At 38.3% G+C, this 20,839-nt stretch overlaps 1 protein-coding gene across 1 annotated transcript in view; it reads left to right on the forward strand.

Annotated features, from left to right (window-relative positions):
• The window catches only part of LOC126419276 (uncharacterized), a 38,362-nt gene that overhangs the window by 13,705 nt on the left and 3,818 nt on the right, over window positions 1-20,839 (forward strand). Inside the window, exon 2 of the mRNA XM_050086444.1 lies at window positions 4,925-5,037. Coding sequence (XP_049942401.1) covers window positions 4,925-5,037 — 113 coding nt within the window. The remainder of the gene's footprint in view (window positions 1-4,924; window positions 5,038-20,839) is intronic.

Genomic DNA, 20,839 nt, shown 5'->3' on the forward strand with positions numbered 1-20,839 from the left:
AATGATCTCATGAAAAAGAGAACACTTCATCTACTACTGAATAGAATGAAAATGGATGTGACTGTCATTGTACATTAATCTTTGTGAAGGTGGAATAACGAGGCCTACATGTGTTATGCACTGTTGGATTGTGGAAGCATGAAATTTTCGTCTGTCACTACGTCTTTCAGCATGACCAGTCTGAGTAATTGTAAGTAATCGCATAGCACTGTAGGTTGCAATTGCATTAACTGAGTAGAGTGTTATGATTTGCAATTGAAGTACGTTGAACCACTATTCATCTGTTCTTACAAGCTTGCTGCCCAGTGCATCAATATGGTTTGGAAGAATCCATAACTTACCTACATGTCGTCATTCTTTTGAGTCATCTCCTTTTGGCATGGACATGTACATTTGCTGTTTATATTCCAAAATATTTTTGTTGTCTGCGTAGCACTGCATCAAATAATGGTTACCCCTCGTGCAAAATACAATGAAAGTGAAACAAATGTGCACTGTTTGATCAAGTATTTTAAACGAAAAACTTTACATAAGGTTATATTATCATTTATATCAGAATTCTCTATTTTTTTTCTTTTTTTAGTAAATGCAGTCAAAGTTTTGCCTAAATACAAAGAAAAACGGAAATTTTGTTCGGAACATGAAAGCTATACTTATGTACTCTAAATTAAGTCAACACTTTCTTAACTCTGAGTAATTCTATGCCTCTGCTATTGCATTATACATCTACATTTACATCTTCACTCTGCAAACCACTGTGAGGTGTATGGCAGAGGGTGCACCCCGTTGTACCAGTTATTAAGGTTTCTTCTTAAGAGGTCTGTTCAAACAATCCCAAAACTTCACCCAGAAATTTTTTCTATGCTTAGCTTTTACGTATTGTGCATGGTTTCCTTCAAAATACTCTCCTCCCAATTGATACACAACCCCCAACGTCATTTCCGCTTCCAGAAGAAGTTTTGATAAGTTTATTACTGGATCACGTGAAGCAGTCTTCGAATTTTCTTCTGTCTTGTCTATCTTTGCAAATCTTCATCCTTCCAATTGAGTTTTCAACTTTGGAAATAAAAGAAAGGCGTCCCCAGGGGCAAGTTCTGGAGAGGACAGAGGATGAGGCAGCACATGACTCGTGAACCATCAGATGAACTTGGCAGCAACATAATGCATTCTAAGATGCTGTGTTAGGATTTCATGACATGATCCAACTGAACTGTTACATTCTTCTTCAATCTCTTGAATAGTCATTGGCACGCACAATGTCATTGTCGTTCCTGACGTGAGCATTGTCAGTAGACACTGAAGGGCATTCTGAACGAAGGTCACCTTTAACTTTCATCTGGCCATTTTTAATCAATGTGAACCATTCATAACACTTGAGTATTGCTTAAGCACTCATCACCATAGGTTTCCTGCATCATTTTATGCATCTCTAAAGGTTTTCTTGAATTTCACACAGAATTTAATGCAGACACATTGCTCTTCTAACTATGCCACTCGAAAGTCACAAAATGTGCAACACAACGTTTTTCTCAATACAACACTGAACAATAACTAACAGACATACAATAATGGAACTTCCGGCATTTACACATTAAACACAGGCATGTGCAGGGATGTCAATCGCATTTCGCCCCCACACACCATTGGTGCAAAATTACAACTGTTCCGGAATTTTTTGAACTGACTCATATTCCATTCACATTTGGAGCACAGGAAGAATAATTGTTTGAATACCTCTGTGCCTGCAGTAATTATTCTAATCATATCCTCACAATCCCTATGTGAGCAGTACATAGGGGTTGTAGTTTATCCTTGGAGTAATCATTTAAAGCCAGTTCTTGAAAATCCCAGTAAACATACTGAATCACAGTATGTTATTTAGTAATTCTATGCAACACAATGAGTTTCAAATCTGTGTTGTATCACTTACCCTGCAGTTTGTCCGTATTGATAAACTTGACAATTTTCGTTTTTTCACTAAAAAATTGAAAATCCAGGCTGGAATAATGACAATATTCGAAAAGGGTAAATTGCTTCTCACCATATAGAGGAGATGTTGAGTTCCAGACAGGCACAACAAAAAGACAATTAACACACCAGCTTTCAGCCAGAAGGCCTTATTCTGAAATGGACAACATACACACATTCACGCAAAACAGCTCACATACACATGACCACTGTCATGGCTGCCAAGGTCAGGTTGTGAGGAACTGTACATGATGGGAGAAGCAGTCTGGATTGTGGGGATAAGGATGAGCCTAGGGTGGGGAGGGGGAGGGATGGTAGTGTAGGGACGGGGAATGATAAAGTACTGCTTATGGGAGCATACGGGAACAAGGTGGACAGAGATAGGTCAGCTGGGTGCAGTTGGGAGATCCAGAGGAGGGCGGGGGGTGGGGAGGAGAGAAGTTAGTAACTTTGGGTGCAGTTGGAAGTTGGAATTGAAGACTGTGTCGTACTAGAGTGAAAACAGGGAAGGGGATAGGATATGTGAACTATGATTACTGAAGATTGAGGCCAGGAGGGTTACGGGAACATAGAATACATTGCAGGCAGAGTTCCCACCTGCAAAATTCAGAAAAGCTCGTGTTGGTAGGAAGGAGGAACCACATAGCACAGGCTGTGGAGAAGTTATTAAGATTAAGAACATTGTGTTGGGCAGTGTGCTTAGCAACTGGGTGGTCCAGCTGTCTCATAGCCACAGTTTTGTGATGGCCATTCCTGTGGACAGACAGCTTGTTAGTTGTTATGCCATCATAGAAAGTCGCACAGTGGCTGCAACTTAGTTGGTAGATCACCTGGCTGCTTTTGCAGGTGGCCCTGCCCTTGATGGGGGCAGGAGATGCTTGTGACAGTGCTGAAATAGGTAATAGTGGGAGGATGTATGGGACAGGTCTTGCGTCTAGGTCTGTTGCAGGGATATGAGCCATGGGACAAAGGTTTGGGAGCAGAGGTGGGATAGAGATGGACAAGGATATTGTGTCAGTTCGATGGATGGTGGAATACCACTGTGGGGGGATGGTGAGGATAGTGGGTAGAACATTCCTCATTTCAGGGCACAACAAGTAGTAGTCAAAACCCTGGTGGAGAATGTGATTCAGTTAGTCCAGTCCTGGGTGGTACTAAATCATGAGGGGAATGCTCCTCTGTGACTGAATGGTGGGCTTTGGGAGGCAATGGCTGACTGGAGAGATAAGTCACAAGAGACCTCTTTCTGTACTAGGTTGGGAGGTTAGTTACAGTCTGTGAAGGGTTCGGTGAGTCTCTTGGTATATTTCAAGAGAGATTGCTGGTCACTGAAGATGTGACAGCCGTGAGTGGCTAGGCTGTATGGAAGGGACTTCTTATTATTAAATGGATTGCAGCTGTCGAAGTGGAGGTATTGCTGATGATTGGTAAGTTTGTTATGGATAGCGGTAATGATGTAGCCATTTTTGAGGCGGAGGTCAACATCGAGGGCGGTGGTTTATTGGATTGAGGAGGGCCAAGTTAAGCAAATAGGGGAGGTGTTGATGTTCTGGAGAAATGTGGACAGGTTGTCCTGATCCCTAGTCCATATCATGAAGATGTCATCAGTGAATGTGTACCATGTGAGGAGTTCAGGATTCCGTGCGGTTAGGAAGGATTCCTCTATATGGTTCATGAATAGGTGTGTATAGAGTGGTGCCATGTGGGTGCCCATTGCTGTATCACAGTTTATTTTCATTAGTTTGTCATAATAATCTGGTACAATAATTTACTGAGCAGTACTTTGCAGCAATGTCTGATGTACAGGTGATCAATGATCAGCTATTTCTTTCACAAGTAAACATCTTATACTACTCAAGAGTGTGTACATAATATAACTGGAGAAACATGTATTTCACAATCACATTTCAAGTGATGTGAAGTGATCATGTGATAGGCCAACCCAGCTCTGAAACAATGTACCTAAAATTAAGACAATCAAACAATGGAAAATCTAGGATGTAACAATATTATAAAAAGGGTAGTTGCTAATTACTGTATTGCAGATACGCTGAGTCACAGATAGGCACAACAAAAAGACTGTCACAAAATAAGCTTTCAGCCAACAAGGTCGTCGTCAAAAATACACACACACACACACACACACACACACACACACACACACACACACACTTACGCAAATGCAACTTCTTACACACATGACTACAGTCTCAGGCAGTTATCTGTGACTCAGCATCTCCACTGTATAGTGAGTAGCAACTATCCTTTTCATAATATTGTCGTATTAAGAAAATTAACAGTGAAAAAGAAAATGCACTCAAAAGCATTAAAAAGTGCAGGTATTGTAGAACTGAAGATCAATGTAAAGGAACTAATTATGCCTAAAATTCATTCTCCATTATAAAAATCCAGAACAGCTCTGGGTAAGAACAGTGATTTGGAGAAAAAACAGTAAACAAACATTTATTGCATGCAAAAAGGCAGATTTCAAACTGCCATGGCCTTGGAACTCATTACCATCTTCGTTAATAAACTATGTTATTAAAGTACTAGGTACCAGACAGTGATTTAACATTGCCTTGCTTTGACTTCTTAAAATACTTTCTTGTGAATCTCGGTTTTCTCCTCTATTTATTCTGATAGACTGATAAATACGTTTGAAGTATAAAAAAAAATTATCACAAATTATCTGAGAGACTTTGTCATAGATATAAAAATGTTGGTGGTGAAATCAACTAGCCATAGTTTTGAATATAGTTTAATTTAATACTAGTTTTTGTGTATGATGCTGTTGAATGTATGGGAATGAAGCAGAAAATTGGGTTATCTATTACACTGTGAGCTAATGCTGAAATCTATGATGAAATAGTTCATATTTAATTTACTTTCCAAGTACCATGCTGATGCCTTCATAAGAATGTACTTGCTCTTACTACATTTGTGTTCCCTTTTGCAGAAGGTTATAGCTGATGGCATTATGACACCCAGACACTCAAAACGCGTGGCAAGAACTGTACCAAAGACAGTTGCATTCATTGATCTCACAGACAGTCCTTCAAAAATCAATAAGTAAGTAATAACTACAATAGGCGTTACTTAATGTTCAGAGATAACCTTCCTGCATAAAAGGATGAAATAGCTTTTCGAATTTATTTATTATGCTGTGGGGTTAGGTGTGAGACCCTATTTGACGCACATTCTTAACAAGTCTTCAGATGTAACTGCATTTTGTTTTTTTCTTTCATTACTATTGCAAGGCATGCATTTGTAAGCTTTATAATTCCAGAAATATATACAGTATTTTCTCCTCTTTGGGTGCATACCTAGTAATCTGTACTGCTATGCATGATATTTGTATAGAGTTTCTACAAAAAATGATGAAATACTGTAGACCTGTAATAAAATAGATTGCAGATTGCGTAAGTCAGAATGTGAAACATGTGGTGTGTGTGTGTGTGTGTGTGTGTGTGTGTGTGTGTGTGTGTGTGTGTGTGTGTGAAGCAATTCCTGGGGCATTGCAAGTGCTACCTACAACTCCTTCTCAGAAAAGAAAGCTCACACTGATGGTACACACTGCTTGCAAGACACAAGACATGCTTCCTCTGCATTACTCCTCTCCGTGGCAGCACTTCTACACGCATACTCTGCACTGCCTTTCAAAATACACCAAGTTAAAATGTGTACCCTATACTTAGTGTTTGTAAATCGGTTGATTAACGATCTCCTTATAGAAACTGAAAGATTTCAGGCTGTCTGCGCATTGTGTCCGGCCACTGCTAATAATAATAATAATAATAATAATAATAACAATAACAGTCGTAGTAGTAGTAATAATAATAATAATAATAATAATAATGTGTAGGTATTACAGCAATGTAGTAGTCATTACATAGTTAGTTTTATTATGCTGTCTATTAGTTCATTTATCTGTTGAGAGGTAAATAATGAAGCAATTTTTAGTTCATTGTGGGAACTACCTACATCTCAGAGAAGATGTTTTCATGAGAGATTTAAGGATGTGTGACGTGTCTCAGTTTTACTGTGGTAGATGCATGGCACAAAGTATGCGTGTAATGGGTGGACTACCTGAGGAAGATATTATTACATTTGTTTCAGAAGCTGTAACTTCCACCTCATTGTCACACATTAATGTCAGCAATTGAAAAAAATGTAATTATTGGTAGTGTAAACAGTATTACAGTCATGAAACAGCAACAAACGGTGTTTTAAAAAATATTTAGTATCGTGACCCCTGAGAAAACTTCATTTTACCCCTTAAGGTGTTATTAACCCTAGGTTGGGAACCACCAGTTTAGGAGAAGTTTGATAATATTTTGCATGCTACTGGCAAAAGTGATACTCTTCTAATCGTTGACACTTCATTTTGACTCCTGTCTTACGTAATCGGTGGATTAATGCTATTTTCCACTTTCCTGAAATCTTTACCATTTTCCAGATGCTCTCAGAAGGCCAGTGCAGATCACTAATACTCTTTGGTTCTGATCATTTCAGTAATTTTGCTGTAATCGAGTCTTGCTCTTTTGTTTTTGAGTGATTTGTTTGCTTCATGAATTTCTACCTTTATTGATGGCGGCAAATCTGCCTCAAGATTTTCTGGTATTGCTGGAATTCCAATTTAACTGTTGGAACTATACAGTTTTAAGATCTTGTCAAAAAATGTTACTACTATTTCACAATTTTTCCTGTTATTTAACCTTGTTTTACCATTATTATTATCTTTGAAACAAATACTAAATATCCTTCAAGTAAGTGTTTAACAGTTTTGTAACAATTTCTAGCATTATTTTTGCTGTACGTTTCTAGTATTTCTAAAGGCTGAGAGTTTTCAAATGTTCCTGTGATTGTTTGGATTATTTTTTTTGTGTTTCTTTCTTTTGTTGTCTGATTTGCTCTAGCTGTTCTATTGTAACATCATCATTTTTGAGCTCTTGGTTCCAGTGCTTCTTCATGCTCCTCATGTCACATGTCTTCTTTTTATTCTTTGGCCAGTCCTCCTGTTTTCTCTGTTTCTTTAGTAATACGTATCTGGATTTCATATCAATATTACCTTTTTAGTTCTGTCAAATTCTTCTCTGTGTGGGCTTTTTTTTTTTTTTTTTTTTAAATGTACAATATTGGCTGTACTGGGTTCTATATGTACATGATTACTCTGCAATTCACATTTAAGTGCTTGGCAGAGGGTTCATCGAACCACAATCATACTCTCTCTCTACCATTCCACTCCCGAACAGCGTGCAGGAAAAACGAACACCTAAACCTTTCTGTTCAAGCTCTGATTTCTCTTATTTTATTTTGATGATCATTCCTACCTATGTAGGTTGGGCTCAACAAAATATTTTCGCATTCGGAAGAGAAAGTTGGTGACTGAAATTTCGTAAATAGATCTCGCCGCAACGAAAAATGTCTTTGCTTTAATGACTTCCATCCCAATTCGGGTATCATATCTGCCACACTCTCCCCCCTATTACGTGATAATACATAGCGAGCTGCCCTTTTTACATCCTTTCGATGTCCTTCGTCAATCCCATCTGGTAAGGATCCCACACCGCGCAGCAATATTCTAACAGAGGACGAATGAGTGTAGTGTAAGCTGTCTCTTTAGTGGACTTTTTGCATCTTCTAAGTGTCCTGCCAATGAAAAGCAACCTTTGGTCGCCTTCCCCACAATATTATCTATGTGGTCTTTCCAACTGAAGTTGTTCGTAATTTTTACTCCCAGGTACTTAGTTGAATTGACAGCCTTGAGAATTGTACTATTTATCGAGTAATCGAATTCCAACGGATTTCTTTTGGAACTCATATGGATCACCTCACACTTTTCGTTATTTAGTGTCAACTGCCACCTGTCACACCATACAGCAATCTTTTCTAAATCACTTTGCAACTGAGACTGGTCTTCGGATGACCTTACTAGACAGTAAATTACAGCATCATCTGCGAACAACCTAAGAGAGCTGCTCAGATTGTCACCCAGGTCATTTATATAGATCAGGAACAACAGAGGTCCCAGGACGCTTCCCTGGGGAACTCCTGATATCACTTCTGTTTTACTCAATGATTTGCCGTCTATTGCTACGAACTGCGACCTTCCTGACAGGAAATCACGACTCCAGTCGCACAACTGAGACGATACCCCATAGGCCCGCATCTTGATTAGAATTCGCTTGTGAGGAACGGTGTCAAAAGCTTTCCGAAAATCTAGAAATACGGAATCAACTTGAGATTCCCTGTCGATAGCGGCCATTACTTCGTGCGAATAAAGAGCTAGCTGCGTTGCACAAGAACGATGTTTTCTGAAACCATGCTGATTACGATCAATAGGTCATTCCCTTTGAGGTGATTCATAATGTTTGAATACAGTATATGCTCCAAAACCCTACTGCAAACCGATGTCAATGATGTAGGTCTGTAGTTCGATGTATTACTCCCACTACCCTTCTTAAACACTGGTGCGACCTGTGCAATTTTCCAATCTGAAGGTACAGATCTATTGGTGAGCGAGCGGTTGTATATGATTGCTAAGTAAGGAGCTATTGTATCAGCGTAATCTGAAAGGAACCTAATCGGTATACAATCTGGACCTGAAGACTTGCCCGTATCAAGCGATTTGAGTTGCTTCGCAACCCCTAATGTATCTACTTCTAAGAAACTCATGCTAGCAGCTATTCGTGTTTCAAATTCCGGAATATTCCATTCGTCTTCCCTGGTGAAGGAATTTCGGAAAACTGCGTTCAATAGCTCCGCTTTAGCGGCACAGTCGTCGGTAACAGTACCATCGGCACTGTGCAGCGAAGGTATTGACTGTGTCACGCCCCTTGTGTACTTTATATATGACCAGAATTTCTTCAGATTTTCTACCAAATTTCAAGACATTGTTTCGTTGTCGAACCTATTAAAGGCATCTCGCATTGAAGTCCGTGCCAAATTTCGGTAAATTTTAGCCAATCTTCGGGATTTCTTCTTCTGAACTCCGCATGCTTTTTCCGTTGCCTCTGCAACAGCATTCGGACCTGTTTTGTGTACCATGAGGGATCAGTTCCATCTCTTACCAATTTATGAGGTATGAATCTCTCAATTGCTGTTGCTACTATATCTTTGAATTTGACCCACATCTTGTCTACATTTGGATAGTCAGTTCGGAAGGAATGGAGATTGTCTCTTAGGAAGGCGTCTAGTGACACTTTATCTGCTTTTTTAAATAAAGTTATTTTGCGTTTGTTTCTGGTGGATTTGGAAGAAACAGTATTGAGCCTAGCTACAACGAGCTTGTGATCACTAATCCCTGTAACAGTCATGATGCTCTCTATTAGCTCTGGATTGTTTGTGGCTTTGAGGGTTGTGTCCGATTATTCTCTAGATTTTCTTTTTTGGTTTAGGTGGGAGAAATTTTATTTTAATCATCAAGAGGATAATGATCGGAATCAAATTCCCTAGTTCTGAACACTTAAACATCTATAATTTACTTGATATTTCTTTATGACATTGCTGTGTGATCCAGTTGAAATTCTTGTAGATTTGGATTTGAAGGCATGTTTGTTTGCCTTCTCTTTGTAGTTTGTGAAAATGAGTTATCAGTTTTAACTGGAACATTTTACACATGTTGATCAATCTTTCACTGTCTACTTTTGTTTGTAAGTGTGCTTGATATTTCCTTGCATTTATTCTTAAATTTATTTTCCTTCTCAACTTACATGTTTCTCAAAACTTGGCATGTTTTATATTGTTGATAGTGCTGGTTTCCGTTATAAATTCTGTAATGTTGCATATCAGCTACAGTCTAATCTAAAACTCTTGACTCTTAAAACTGGTATGTGGTACTTTTGTAGAAATAATTTCAATTCTTTCTGTTTCCCAATTTCAGAGGAGAATTTACATTTAATGTTCCATACTAGCAATACTTGTTGAAAAACTCATAAATCATTTCATCATATTCCTTTTTTTTTTTACTGTGCAAATACTGGGACTTCCCAGAATACTATCTTCAAACGCATTACAAGATGTAATGTTGGATTCGTCATTAGTTACAACCTGGGGTAGTGCATCTGTTATGCAGACTTCCTTGTGATTTGAATTTGATGTACACTTCACTTGCAGGAAACTGCAAACTGGTGCAGATTTCAATGCTGGGCCATCAAGTGTCAGTGTGCAAAGCATTCAATGAAACATAATCAGTATTGGATTTCAGAGCCGAAGGCCCACTCGTGTACCCTTGATGACTGCATGACACAAAGGTTTATGCCTCGCCTGGATCCATCAACGCAGACATTGGACTGTTGATGACTGGAAACATTTTGCCTGGTCAGACGAGTCTCGTTTCAAATTGTATCAAGTTGATGGACTTGTATGGGTGTGGAGACAACCTCATGAATCCCTGGACCCTGCATGTCAGCAGGGGACTGTTCAAGCTGGTGGAGGCTCTGTAATGGAGTGGCATGTGTGCAGTTGGAGTGATATGGGACCCCTGATACGCCTAGATATGACTCTGACAGGTAACACATGTGTAAGCATCCTGTCTGATCACCTGCATCCATTCATGTCCATTGCTCATTCTGACAGGCTTGGCAATTCCAGTAGGACAATGTGACACCTCACACATCTAGAATTGCTACAGAGTGGCTCCAGGAACACTCTTTTTAGTTTAAACACTTTTGCTGGCCACCAAACTCCCCACACATGAACATTATTGAGCATATCTGGGATGCTTTGCAACGTGCTGTTCAAAAGAGATCTCCATCCCCTCGTACTCTTACGGATTTATGGACAGCCCCCAATAGCACTACTTCAGACCTTAGTCGAGTCCATGCCACGATGTGTGGTGGCACTTCTGCGTGCTTGCAGTCTCTACATGATATTAGGCAGGTGTACCAGTTTCTTTGGCTCTTCTGTGTATTTTTATGAAAATTATAGAGTGCAAACTGAATGTGACATGAAACTTTGGAAAGATATGTTGCTGAATGGGATATTTTGATGATAAAGGAAGAAAGGAAGTATTTCAGTGTTAAATGAGTTCAATTGTTTTTGCAATATGACATGATAGCTTTGAAAGTGTTTCCCAGCTAGGAAAATCCCATCAAGAGGATGGGAACATAGTTCCACCTGATATTGAAATTAAGAACAGATCTTTGACATGCTTAGTGACACTATAGAGATCCAAATTTCTTATAGAGGGCACAGCTCAGTGGTGGCAGACAATATTTGTCTTAATAACAGTGTTGTAACTTTGGACTTTCAATGTTAGATGCCATCTAAATTAAATTAGATTATGCAATTAATTATTTAGTTTTCATTTGTTGGTCTGTAACTGATGGTTACTGTTTTTGCAGTCCCTGGTGTTGCAATTTTTTTTTTCTGAATGACTATTATCTTCTTTATGTAAAAGTTGTCTGTTCAGTACAGAGTGTTCGATGCAAAGATAGTTTTATATCATGTTGAAATTAATGTCCTCAGAAATGGAGCAATGATTAAGACAGGTGTGATGATAAAGCTTGGCCATTGTCTTGCTTCCACATTAAATGATTTAGGGCAACCAATGAAAACATGGAGTTGGGTGGCTGGGCAAAAATTTGAACTCTACGCTTTCCAGATACCTTAATTGGTGCACTCTCTCACTCAATATGGCTGTAAAGTCATAGTAAGTCCACTAGAATTATTAATCATTCTCAACAAATTTCTCTTCCATGAAAATGTGATGAAATTTGAGTTTTTTAATGTTACTTCAGGAGACATAATTTCCTTAAAGTGATAGTATCTGAAAGAGAGAAGAAATATGAAAGAAGGCATAAACATTATTGCTTAAGAACACAGTGAGTTCACAGAAGGGTGTTTAGTGGCAGGTATAATGAAACCAGAAATTACACTGCTAAACCAAAACCACTGCCTGCCATTACACTGGATGACGCCTGGTGGCATTGCTAGCATGTGACACAGTAACAAAAGCATATAAGGGGGTGGAGCAGACACAGTTGGGGGTCACCATAATGACAATATGGCTTTCAAAGGGGGAAATCCATTGAGATAAGTGACTTTGACAAAGAGCAGATTATTATTATGCAGAGCCTGTGAACAAGTGTCTCGAAAGTGGCAAAGCTGGTAGAATGTTCATGTACTACTGTTGTGACCATCTACAGAAAGAGGTAGGAGGAGTGACACTACCACTATGCACTAAATTGTTGGATGTCCATGACTCTTCACAGAACGTGGGGCTCAGAGGAGTGTCTGCTCTGTAAAGTAGGATAATTGGTGTTCTGTGGCATCTGTGTCAAAAGAGCACAAAGCTAGTTAATGCACACATTTCGGAGCACAATATTCATCCTACATAGTTGAACATGGTGCTCCACAACAAACCACCCCTACATGTTCACATGTTAACACAGCGACTTCGTCAGTTAAGATTGCTGTGGGCAAGGGACCATCAGGACTCGACGTCCAACCAATGCAAACTTTTTGGCTCTTCAGTTGAATTACATATTTCCTACACTAGGTCATCTGATTTGATCAATTATAAATGGTTTTGAAAGCCTGCGACTGTGAAAGCAATAGGGTTTTTTTTATAAATAATTCTTCTGCTATAAGTCACGATTTTCTTTATTTACTTTTCAGGCGACATGTTTCGGGAAATGATACCCATTTTCAAGTGTGTTTTCTGTATGTATTAGGCCATTCCTATGTGATGTTCTCAATGTGAGAGAGTTTGCTTCATTTCATTGACTTTACTGCAACATATAAGAAACACGCAAGTTTTTAGTTGGTTATCGATCTTTTTGTGAAGTTAGTAGTGAAATTTAGAGGAATTTTGGTCCATTTGTGCAGGGTCTCACATACACTAAACATCACACACAACTTGCTGTACACTTTAAACATAGAAAATATCTTACATAGACAAAATGGTTACAAAGATGTTCCTAGAAGTAGTCCACAGAGATAACATTATAGGTCTTTCACAGAGTATGATGTGCTTCTGTATAGAGGTTATTTATCTTAACAATTTGGATCATAATTCACTTATATCGATTTTACAATTGTACTTATTTCTATGTGTTACTATTTTTATCTAAGTATACTATCAAAACATCTGAAGAAATTCACTTTCAAGTTTTTTGTTTAATATTTTAACTTCATATTTTCTGTAATGTGAATATATTTCCAGTTCTTCTAGCAAATCCATTTTACGTCCTTAATTAGGTGATGGAGTACATTGACATTTTGCTCTATTTTTCCAAATGGGTGTCCTGCGTTATATATGTGTGTTGCTATGGCTGATGTAGTGCATTTTTTGTGTGCTCTGTGTACCTGGTGTTGAAATTTCGGCCTGTTTGTCCGAGGCAGACAATGGAGCATTTGTGGCATGCTACCTTGTACATTCCAGAGTCTCAATATGGATCATTATTACACTTTATATTATGTATTAGTTTTTGTTATAGCTTATTAGATGTAGAAAGCCCAATTTTTACTTTGTGATTTTTGAAAATATTTGCATCTTCTGTGATACATTGCCAATGTGTGGGATACTAGATATACATTTGTTTTTCTCTTTTTCTTCTGTGGTGCAGTTTGCACCTGGGTCTTGTTTCACTTTTTCTAGGATTATGTCAACCATGGAAACATTGTAACATTGGCAACTCCAATCTTTTCATTGTGTTTATTTCATGTTGCATGTTTTCTTGGTTCAATGGTATTCTGGTTGTCGTATGGAGCATTGGCTTGTATACTGCCTGTTTATGGATATTTGGGTGACATGAGGTTGGAGGGATTGTGGTATCGGTCATTGCAGTTTTCCTATAAATTTTGAATGTGCATGTGGTGTTGTATCTTGTAATATTTAGGTCCAGAAAGTTGATGCTCCTATTTTGTTCATGTTCCACTGTAAATTTAACTTTCTCTTGTAGATTACTGAAGTAATTTAGAATGTCTGTGATGTCTTTGATATCCTCTTTCACTAACAGCAGTGTGTCATCTACATGTCTCCTATAAAACTCAATTTTCTTTAGGCAAGGTTCTTGCCTGTTAAATAATTTTGTTGTAGGTGGTTTATGTATGTCAGCTATGATACCAGATATATATGATCCCATTGATAAGCCTTCTGGTTGTTCATAAATGTTGCCATTAAAGGTAAAGTGGTTGTAACTTACGGTTAGCTGAAGGAGTTCCATAAATTCGACAATCTCTGTGTGTGAAAGTTTTTTTGCATTTCATAAGGTTCTTTTGTATTACTGTTACAGCTTCTTGTATGGGTATGTTGACATCACCAAGCTTTACTCAAACATACCCACACAAGAAGCTGTAACAGTAATACAAAAGAATCTTATGAAACACAAGAAACTTTCACACACAGAGACTGTCGAATTTATCAGCCATAGCAACACACATATATAATGCAGGACACCCATTTGGAAAAATAGAGTAAAATGTCAGTGTACTCCACCGCCTAATTAAGGACATAAAATGGATTTGCTAGAAAAACTGGAGATATATTCACATTACAGAAAATATAAAGATAAAATATTAAACAAAAAACTCAAAAGTGAATTTCTTCAGATGTTTTGATAGTATAATTAGATAAAAATAGTAACACATAGAAATAAGCACAATTGTAAAATCGATATACGTGAATTATGATCCAAATTGTTAAGATAAATAACCTCTGTACTAAAGCACAGCATACTCTGTGGAAGACCTATAATGTTATCTCTGTGGACTACTTGTAGGAAAACCTTTGTAACTGTTTTGTTTATGTAAGATATTTTCAATGTTTAAAGGGTACAGCAACATGCGTGTGATGTTTAGTGTGTGCACAAATGGACCAGAAGAAAACTGCAAGTACAAATTCTTCTAAATTTCACCATTAACTTCATAAAAAGATTGATAACCAACTAAAAACTCATGTGTTTCTTCTATATTGCAGTAACGTCAACTAAATGAAGCACTCTCTCTCACATTGACAACATTACATAGATATGGCATAATGCACACAAAAAACGCACTTGAAAATTGGTACCGTTTCCTGGAATGCGACATGCGAAAAGTAAATAAAGGTAATTGTGACTGGTAATTATTTATAAACAAACCTATTACACTAGGTCAATTATTGTCTTCAGAAACGCTGTCATCGAGGTTAACAGTGGCTCGAAATGTGCAGGGTGCAACGGATGCAATTTGGTGGGAACAGCTTTATGCTATGGGAAACATTCTCTTGCACTTGCATGGGACCTATGGTAGTAATTGAAGACACACTGACAGCTACGAACCACCAGCATCACTTCATGCTTGATGTCTTCCCCAACAGCGATGTCATCTTTCAGGAGTATAATAGGATGTTTGACTGTTTCCTGGAAATCATCTTAAATGATCATTTACCTCATTTTATGCTCCTAACATGCTTTTCCCCCTTGAATATCAGTAATATTTTATAAAAATCAAAATGAAATCCAAATAATTTGAAAGCCCACTAAAACGCTCCGTTCAAGTCATGTGATGCCTGCGACATCACTAGCTAGCTCGCTGCTCCTACTTTCATAGTGTTAATTCACAGTGCTGTCTTGTTTTGGAATTTACGTTTCAGAAAATGGGTTACAAATGATGTGTAGTACCATCTGTTCAAATACATCTATGAAAACTTCTGGAAAGATGTTTTTGAGTGTTCTATAGAATGAGAAGATGCATAAAATGTGGTTGCACTGTACTGGTAAATTGCCACTACATTGATGCACAAGTTCACCAACTTAATTTTTGTGTTTCACTGCGAAGTTAATGTTAACTTGCCCCTTGAAATGTGCTCTCCCACTATTATGCATTTATCCTCTGTTGTCCATTTCTCAGACTACGACTAATGTGAAGCTATATATAATACATCCCACAATTGAAACAACTGCTACAATCTGATCTTGCTAACACTATTTTTGTATTTCATGTAGAACTTTTAAAAACACGTGTCCTATTTATCCACTGTCTCATGCACTACCCATTGCACCACCAATCGCCTGCTAGAGGCAGTATCTCTCCTATGTGTGTTAAACACAGGAAATCCGCACTAAGTTTTGCCAAGAATAATTTATTGCGCTTTGGGCCATAGCTCATGACTGACAGTTGACAATCTAGTTATAATATATAGACACATTTGCAAAAATTCTATAGTTCCTTAGTTTTGAGTGAGTTTAATGATTTTGCAGGGAGCTCTAAATGGGTGAAGTATAAATGTATTAACTTTTGCAAGACTTCCACTATCAGCATTCACACAATTCCTTTCTTATGTTACTTAAAAGCTGAAAAAAAAAGCTATAATTATTTTTTCCATCACTAAGTAAATAAACTGTTTGCAGAAAAAGTACATAAAAACCTCGTAACTTCATTTAAGGCACCTATAACACCCATATAGCTTTGTCTTATTCCTAGTCTGTGACAGCACAGAGCATTAGTCAGCAACGGAGCATTTTCAATCATCTGACCATATCTTGATATTTAATGATATTTTTGCTTTATTTACATAAAACTCTCAGATATTTTGTGAGAATATTGATCTTAAATGCTATTTAAATGTTATAATGAATCAAAATAACAACATCCAAACCATGTTTTTAACATGGGAAAATAGCCTGTTGTCCACGTCTCAGAACCAGAACTATGTTACAGCAGTATGAGGAGCATTATAGTGAATTCATGTTGATGTCTTGGCTATCAAATTTGTTTGATGTAAATCCTATGGAACACACCTCGGTTGCTATTGGACGCCATTGCTGCTTACGCAAATCAGTGGTCCGTTATTTACACAAATTACATGACCTGGGGGAGGTTGTCAGGTACCTGCTTAGTCACAGCCTTTGACAACACTGTGTTGGTGCTAGGACACTATTTATGCCTGCCAAGGATTATATACCTTTCGAGTTTGGGGCACGGGTATTTTGGATAACGATTACCATGCTGGGTAGCTGTTGCTGCAGTGAGGTGGCACCCATGGGGAGAATCTCACACTGATGACCACTGAAATCCAGCAGTTTCACCAGAGAGAATATATTGTTTCAACACAGAAAGGTATGAGTTCAAGATTTTCCCCTTCTTTGGCAGTGCTGAACTTCCCTCAATACCTTGTTTGTACCCGTTCTCATGGTGGGTTCTTTCTGAAAATGAAAATGTTTAGCATAAATTAGTAAAAGATGAAGTGGTTCCATACAATGTCTCCCCCCCCCTCCCCCCCTTCCCCACCTTATAAAGAAGTTCAGTGACATACCTGTCACTATGACATCTCAACATGCTCCAGGGTGTTAATTTGTATCATGATTTCACATGGCTGACACACAAAGAATTGTGTACAAACCTAGTTTATTTACTACACCTAACAAAGACCAACAGATAAAGAGTGGAAATTGGCGCTTCTGTTTTGTCCTTTGAAGGGAGAATGTTACTTGAAAAGTTAAAAGTAGTGGTACACCATTTTGAGGTAAAAGCCATACATTCCACCTTTCCAGCTAATGCTTTAATTGTTGAACGAGACCAGGTGCCAATATGTATCAGCGATGGAGGGCAATCCTTTGGTCTTTGAAGTTCCTCATTTTAAAGGAGGAGACAAAGACATAGGAGTGCAAAGCGGAGTGCAAAGCTTTTCACTGTTTTTTGTATTTGGAACCACAGGAGAAATATCATCAAATTCAAATGGCAACAAACTTTGCAAATATGCAAGGGTAAAGGCACTCACATCTCCTCCAGTGCAAGCCGTGATAGTCATCTGGTTGTGGGGGCAAATGATCCCCTTCCTCCTGTTCCGCTATATCTGTATTAAGGACTTCTGTTCCCCATCCCCTGCTGCAGTGGAGTCCTCACACTCATAACCGTCCCGTCCCCATCCTGAAAGGTAACCTCTATGTGGTCCTACTCGACCGATGAGCACTGCCTTGCAGAGTTCGATGTCGGCCAGTAATTAATAGAACAACAGGCTATGGGCACCATTGCATTTAGTTCAGTGTCCCTTCCAGATGTATATCTTGAAACTCCCAACCAGAGATAAAATCCGCAAGGAGAATAAATAGAAGGAAGAAGATCAGAAAAATCCAAAGGCAAATGGCATTATACAACTACCTTGTGGTGCAGCCTTCATTTTGGGACGGTAGTGTAGTTCGTGTTCAGATTGAATTTTGCTACTTGGTTCCAAGGATTATACCTAGCTGACCTCCAAAGAATTGAATACATAAATTGATGCAGGATTGTTCCACTTTAGTATTTGAATTGTGGCTGCAAATTCATATCTTTAGAAGAGAAATGTATTTAGTTTAGTCATGTAATATGTGTTGATCAATGACTACAATTGATTCTGTTACCATGTCAACCAAAGATATTCAAACCCTGCAGAGTACCTATTTGTTATAAGTGTCTGCACATGCAGTATCAAAGTTTGCTTAAAATTAATTCAGGATTATTAGCCCTGCATTCAGTGGAGTAGTAATTGTTAGTTTCACCGCCAGTTTGAAGTGAGACCATTATCATCTTATCTACTGTCTCAGATACCGTCTGTAATTTTATGTACTAAGTGTTGCTTTTCAGGAAACTCTGTTCTGCGAAACATGCACCCCTACTTCGCAGGCATTTTTAATAATAAACTACCACTCACTCCATATAGCTGTGGTTGTATGCATATGGATTTTGCTCTTTGAAATGTCTACATCCCTCCAGACAGGGAGTTGGCATGTGAAGAGATAGTTAACTTGATCTATCAGCTACCCCTGCTTCTCCTCCTGCAGGAGGATTTCAAAACCCACAATCCTTTGTGGGATGGTGTTAAAATATCTGACCAAGGTAAACTAATAGAACAAGGGATCACAGAACTTGACCAATGTTTATTACACAGTGCCCCCCCCCTCCCACCCCTTTTGCAGTGGCATGTGGAACACATTCAGCTATCAATATTTGCTCCTTTACGCCCCCCCCCCCCCCCCCAATCAATTCTAATGGAGAATACATAGAGAACTCTCTCCAAGAGTATTCTGTTCCCAAGTCTCAAGTCATTTTCCCAATCAGGTTGGTTGCAGAAACCAGTTTCTTCCCACATGCTAGGTCCTGAGGGGAGCCCTGCCTTTTCGACCCACACATCTCCGTCACCTCACTGTAGTTTATTACTTTTTATGGATATTTTAACTTGATTCTTCTTCTCATTGTGTTTTGCACCAAAGATGAAATGATTAAAGATTGAATTGATTGTGTATGTGCCCCTGAATTGTAGACCTGCACGACATCTACTTATTTCAACCTCTGTATGCTTTTTTTACAGATCATTGTTTCCATAATTTGTTTCTTATTTTACATTTTTATTATTCAGCGAAGACAGTATTCTGATTTTACAGTGACTGAGGGTTTGCTGGTCGGGTGGGTGCAAAAATTGACCTCCCACCACAGGACTATCCCTGGGGTTTCAACTTGTTTTCTGTCACCCTCCCTTGCAACATTTTATGTTTTATTACTTCTTATCCTTGCATATACTTCTAACTAGTTCGGTGCCTCAGATGATAGTAATAAAATTGCCTGTTCACCTGTATCTCCTAACTTAATCCATTAGAGGCTTTGATTTGTAAACTAAGAAGGGACTGATGACCCCCTCCATCCAGTCCCTATTAACTTTAATAATCAATCAATCCATATAGAGTCTAAAATGTAGTCAACCTTCTTGGCAGAAGATAGGTAATACATAAAGGGCAGTGATAAGGGATAGTTGTGGAATAATCTCCGGCTCTGGGCATGACTCCCATTCACCACCTGTAATAGAAAATTATGTAGTTAATTTTTTATTCTATTTGCAGGTACATATCTGCCATCCTGGTACATATTTTAAACACACATGCCACAGTTTCATAGCATGCTGCTAGAGGAGCAGCCCATTGAGTGAGTGGAAAGGGGCTGCGTCATTTTGTTTTGGTTGCTCTATTGCTGTGCTATGACACTGTGGTGTGGGAATTTCAATTTGTACCTGGACCGTCGACATATACCCTCAGAGAGATAAAAATATAATTACTTAACTTTATTCTTGAGATAATAATTAAATATTTGTGACTACATGTCATACTAGAGTTTAATTATAAGCTATAGGTTATTTTTAGCCATGGAGTCCTGCATCATTTGAACCTTTTGATGGAGCAGTGGAAAAAGTTGTGGTTTTAGTAAAATATTAAGAGGTTACTGTAGTATCGCTTTGTACAGAAACTTGGGCTTCTAACAATACTGTGAAATGCTCTAAACACAAAATAAAGTTATCTCAAAATTGCTGCCACAGCCAATGGGTATTACATGGTTGTGAACCCACACTGAAATAATGGGCTCTGTTAATAGATTTTGACAATGAGAGATTTATTTTATTTTATTTAATGTTCCGTCGGACCAAATTAAGGAGAAGTCTCCATGGTCATGGAACAAGTCGATACCTGAAATTATAACACGATATTAGAAAGAGACAAAATGAAATATAAAAACACATATTCAGGTGACAAGTAAGGTTTAAATGAAGAAAATCAACAATTTAACACTGGAATTTGCTTAATTTTTTAGATCTTCCAGGAGCTCCTCGACAGAATAGACGGAGTGAGCCATGAGGAAACTCTTCAGTTTAGACTTAAGAGTTTGGGCTACTGCTAAGATTTTGAGTTCTTGTGGTAGCTTATTGAAAATGGATGCAGCAGGATACTGCACTCCTTTCTGCGCAAGAGTCAAGGAAGTGTATTCCACATGCAGATTACATTTCTGCCTAGTATTAACTGAGTGAAAGCTGCTAACTCTTGGGAATAGGCTAATATTGCTAACAACAAACGACATTAAAGAAAATATATACTGTGAGGGCAATGTCAGAATTCCCAGACTATTGAATATGGGTCTACAAGAC

Source organism: Schistocerca serialis, chromosome 9 (assembly GCF_023864345.2).
Source record: "Schistocerca serialis cubense isolate TAMUIC-IGC-003099 chromosome 9, iqSchSeri2.2, whole genome shotgun sequence".
NCBI classification, from domain to species: domain Eukaryota; kingdom Metazoa; phylum Arthropoda; class Insecta; order Orthoptera; family Acrididae; genus Schistocerca; species Schistocerca serialis.